This window comes from Pelodiscus sinensis, chromosome 3 (genome assembly GCF_049634645.1).
Source record: "Pelodiscus sinensis isolate JC-2024 chromosome 3, ASM4963464v1, whole genome shotgun sequence".
NCBI lineage: Eukaryota > Metazoa > Chordata > Testudines > Trionychidae > Pelodiscus > Pelodiscus sinensis.
Genome location: NC_134713.1, coordinates 168,883,624 through 168,888,154, shown reverse-complemented (window position 1 = coordinate 168,888,154; position 4,531 = coordinate 168,883,624). Strand labels below are relative to the sequence as shown.

At 40.9% G+C, this 4,531-nt stretch overlaps 1 protein-coding gene across 1 annotated transcript; it reads right to left on the bottom strand.

Moving 5' to 3' along the window:
* Positions 1-2,477: 2,477 nt before the first annotated feature.
* OXER1 (oxoeicosanoid receptor 1) lies at positions 2,478-3,515 on the bottom strand. Its single transcript, XM_006133987.2, has one exon. The coding sequence runs from the start codon at positions 3,513-3,515 to the stop codon at positions 2,478-2,480; it is 1,038 nt and encodes a 345-aa protein (XP_006134049.2).
* Between the last annotated feature and the right edge of the window lie 1,016 nt (positions 3,516-4,531).

The following is a 4,531-nucleotide window of genomic DNA, read 5'->3' as shown; positions in this document are numbered from 1 at the left end:
TTGCACTATGGTAGGCTAGAAATACCAAATGTTTGGCCCAGACCCTCAGTCAGTGTAAATTAGCTTTGCACCATTGGCAGAACAGTGATTTAACCTAAAGAGGAGCTGGACCAGTTATTTCTATTGCAATTTACCATTTTTGCATGCTAAAACATGCCCGTTGCCTGGCAAGCTTTCAGAACACTGTGGCATGACATCCTTTAAAAGGGCCATCTGTGGAAAGTGTTGTTAACTCACCTTCTTCCTCACAGAGAATTCAAAAATGCTGTGGACAGTAAATAATTGTTCAAAATAAAACTCCAGCCACTAAATTAGGCACTGACTGCTGACTGAGGGAAACATTTTTCAGCTATCACTGGATCTGTTAGGGATGGTAGTAAAAACCACATTCACAGCTTCCCATTGGGTGCATCTAGACTGGCAAGATTTTGCGCAAAAGAAGGTGCTTTTGTGCAAAAACTTGCCAGCTGTCTACACTGGCCGCTTGAATTTGCACAAGAGCACTGACGTTCTAATGTAAGAAATCAGTGCTTCTTGCGCAAATACTTTGACGCTTCCACTCAGGATTAAGCCCTCTTGTGCAAGAATACTTGTGCAAGAGGGCCAGTGTAGATAGGCACCTTAATTTTTTGCGCAAGAAAGCCTGTTGGCCAAAATGGCCATCAGCGCTTTCTTGCGGACAAAGTGCGTCTATACTGAGCACGGATGCTTTTGCGCAAAAGCAGTTTTTGCGCAAAAGCATCCGTGCCAATCTAAACGCTCTTTTGTGGAAATACTTTTAACGGAAAAACGTTTCCATTAAAAGTATTTCCGCAAAATCATGCCAGTCTAGACGCAGCCATTATGTCCCAAACAAAATGATAACTCACGGCATAACATATGTTTTGAAAAGAAATGATCTTTTCAATATACAGATATTTTCTTAGCTTTAAATTATCATGAAAGCAATGATCTGTGACCTAGGTACTTACGTACAATATGGGTGGCATACAGAAGTACAAATATTTAGTATCAAACAGAGGGTTGGTTCCTGGGCTTTCATCAGAGGCATTTGCATCACTTCCCTTCTGTTTCTGGAAGCTTTGGCTGGTTTAGTAATTGCCAAGACAAGAGGATAGCTTTGTTTTCTTTTACTTCAATAACCATGTAAAATTTTCCTTGAAAATGACAGGCCAGTGTCTGAACTTATCACAATAGTGTTGGTTTGGAGCAGCTCTATAGATTCCATGCTCTGCCCTCCTGTTTCCTTGCCCATTTCTCCACAGCTCCCACCTTGTACATTGCTCACTCCTCTCCTGTTGTTGCTCCATTTCCTCTTCCCATTCTGTCCCAGGGCCTTTTTCACATTGCTCCCCATGCCCTACGCCATTTTTTGTATGTTAAGTCTCTTAAATCCTGTCCTCATTCAAAGCGCTTTTTACACCTTGCTTTTCATCACCTATTTCCATTTCATGAATGAAAGTATGGGTCCCTTGACATCAATTGCAAAACTCTCGTTGATTTCTCTGGGACCAAAATTCTCTCCCTGGCTAGGTTTGGTTACCTTAGATTGTAAACACTTTGGGGGAAGAGACTATGGATCTGATTTTCAAAAGTGCTCATTTCCCAGCCACTCCCATTTTGATACTTCTAGACATATCTTTCAATAGAGCCTTTCACCCAGTGACCATCCGTTTATTTATCTGGTGCCCAACTGGAAGTTACGCTCTCTTGACAAATTGGCCCTCTTTGTGGTTGCTGAGTACTTTTGAAAATTTGGTCTTAAGTCTTTTTAAGAAGGCTCTATAAACGATCATACAAAGCTGTGGCAGAGAATTAATGATGATGATTAATATAACTGAGATGGGAATCTGGACAAACATATGCAATTAGATTACTGCTGCCAATATTATACATTACAGTATTTAGCACTTTTCTCTGGAAAATGTCAAATATCTCCCAGCACCCGTGTGAATTAAGAAAGTGATAGTATTCTCCATACGGGGAATGGAGACAGAAAAAAATTAGAGGCAACACTTTGAAATTTGCTTGCCTAAAGAAAGTCATCTAAATGGCCTGATCTTCAGAGACCTGAGCCCTCATCAGTGCCATTGATTTTACAGGCAGTTAAAGACACATCAGAAATTCAGACTTCCTATTTAGGCTTCTATAGACAAAGTTAAATATTTTTAGCCTAGCTGACTTGGCCAGGTCATACAGTGAGACATACACAGAATCAAGAATATAACCAAGAGCTTATGACTCCATCACATACTTGTACCACCAGATCATGGAATTTCTGCAGCTCTTTCAACTATTTGCTGTATTCATGCTTCCTGATTTCAGAGGAGTTCTACTGCGTCTTCCCAATTCCCCTTGATGTCACTGGGCAGCAGGTGCACTCAGCTCCTTTAAAACTCAGGACATGCCTTTTGGATGTGGTTCAATTGCTATGGAGACTATCACTCAACAAATTTTAAGGAAACATCAACACTTTTTTAACAAGTGTTGGCTGTAGAAGAGGAAGGTGTCCGTAGGCTCATGCGTGGAGTCTGTTCTCTTACTGTTGATGGTTGGAGGCTCCTCATTCTTTGTCCTGGATATCTTGATGAATTTTCACTGGATCCTTCTATCACAGAGGTTTTAAAGCAGCCAGCCTGGCAAAGCACTTTTTTGCATCTTTTTAGGAATGCTGGGCTTGAAAAGCAATACAGAACTGGATCAAGTGCACTATTTAGGTATGTGAAGGCAAGTGAGACATGTAATAACTGGCCAATAGTGTCAACGTGAGTATGAGATACCATTAGAATGACCAGGCCAACTGCAGCAATTAAAATACTAGGCAAGAAGCAGATGGTGTACATCAAAACAATGACCACCAAAACTTTCACAGCTCTTTGGACCTTATTCCTTTTAGCCAATTTCCTCTGCTTTAGCTTCAAAATAATGTTGAAAATACAGAAAATGATGATGCCTAAAGGCAAAAAAAATTCAAGAAAAAATAATAGTGCATGCCATGTGTCTGCTGCATGTGGATGTAGACGAGAGTTAAAACTTTGACAATTGTTCTGACTTTGATTGTGATCCAAGATAAAAACATGGCTGTTCATCAGTATCACTGTGATCCAAAGTGCAATTGCTACTTTTGCAGCACAAGCTGTTGATATTTTACTCATTTGGTGGTGAGGATGAACCACTTTAAAGTAGCGATCAATTGCAATGGCAGTGAGAAATATAATGCTTGCTGTCCTATTCATTGACAACATGAATAGGTTGACACTGCAAAATATCTCTGTGAAGCTCCAGAATTCATTCTTCAGGTAGTAGTGGATACGAAATGGCAAGTTGATTATCAGGAAGAAATCAGCAATGACCAAGCTGAATAAATATGCAGTGCTTGATGACCAGTGATTCCTGTACGAGCAAAAGATACTCAAAGCAATGGTATTTCCAGCAAGTCCTACGATAGTCTCCATACCAAGCACTGGAGCAAGAATTATAGAAATGGTGGCAACTCCATCTGTCACGTTGCTCATTGCTGCAAATCTGGAGTTCTTGCTGTTTTAAAATATCTGCTGCCCACAGTTGGATGGTTAGCAGAGATACTTGTGAATACTAACTGGCTGCAGAGTCTCTGAAGTGAAGTGCAAAGGAAATACTGTGAAGATTTCAAGAAGTGGTATTTGTATGAGCCAATATCAACATGATACACTTCCTGAAACTGTCCAGAGATAATAATCTTATCAATAGATTGAGAAATTCTTAGGGCATGTCTACCTTAAAAGTGGAAAAGGCCCACTTTTTGTGCAAATCTATGAAAGCATTTAAATCAGTGACTTTCTGCAGTGAAACTCAATAGTTAGACCACAAAAAAGAAAACCACCTCCGTCAGAGGAGTACGACTCTTACCAGTGAGCCATAGACTCTGCCCCATAAGATCTGCGCTGTGGGATGGTTGCCATTAGGGTACTGTTTTCATCAGCAGTGGAAGTGCTATGAATGTAAACACTCTCTGACACTTGTGAAAGTGTGTACATGACCCTTTTCTTTTACTATTTCCCTATGGCCAGTGAAACTGACAGAGCAAAACCTATAGGCTATGTCTAAACTCGTGGCTTTTTGCACTAGAAATATGCAAATGATGCTAAGTGTGGAATATCGCCGAGCCTCATTTGCATCCCTAATGAGCCGTCATTTTTGCAGAAGAGGCTCTTGCGCCAGGAGCTGTCTACACTGCCCCTTCTTGCGCAACAAAAACCCTCTTGCACAATGCCAATATTCCTGAAAATAATTAGCGTAACAGCATTGCACAAGAGGGGTTTTCTTGCGCAAGAAGGGGCAGTGTAGACAGCTCCTTCTGGTGCAAGAGCCTCTTCAGCAAAAATGACGGCTCATTAGGTTTGCAAATGAGGCTTGGTGATATTCCACACTTACCCTCATTTGCATATTTCTGGTGCAAAAAGCTGCCAGTGTAGACATAGCCTAAGTGTAGACAGTCTTACTCTCAGGTCACCGATACAGAGACCTGAGAGTCAAAGAGAACAAAAGCTGA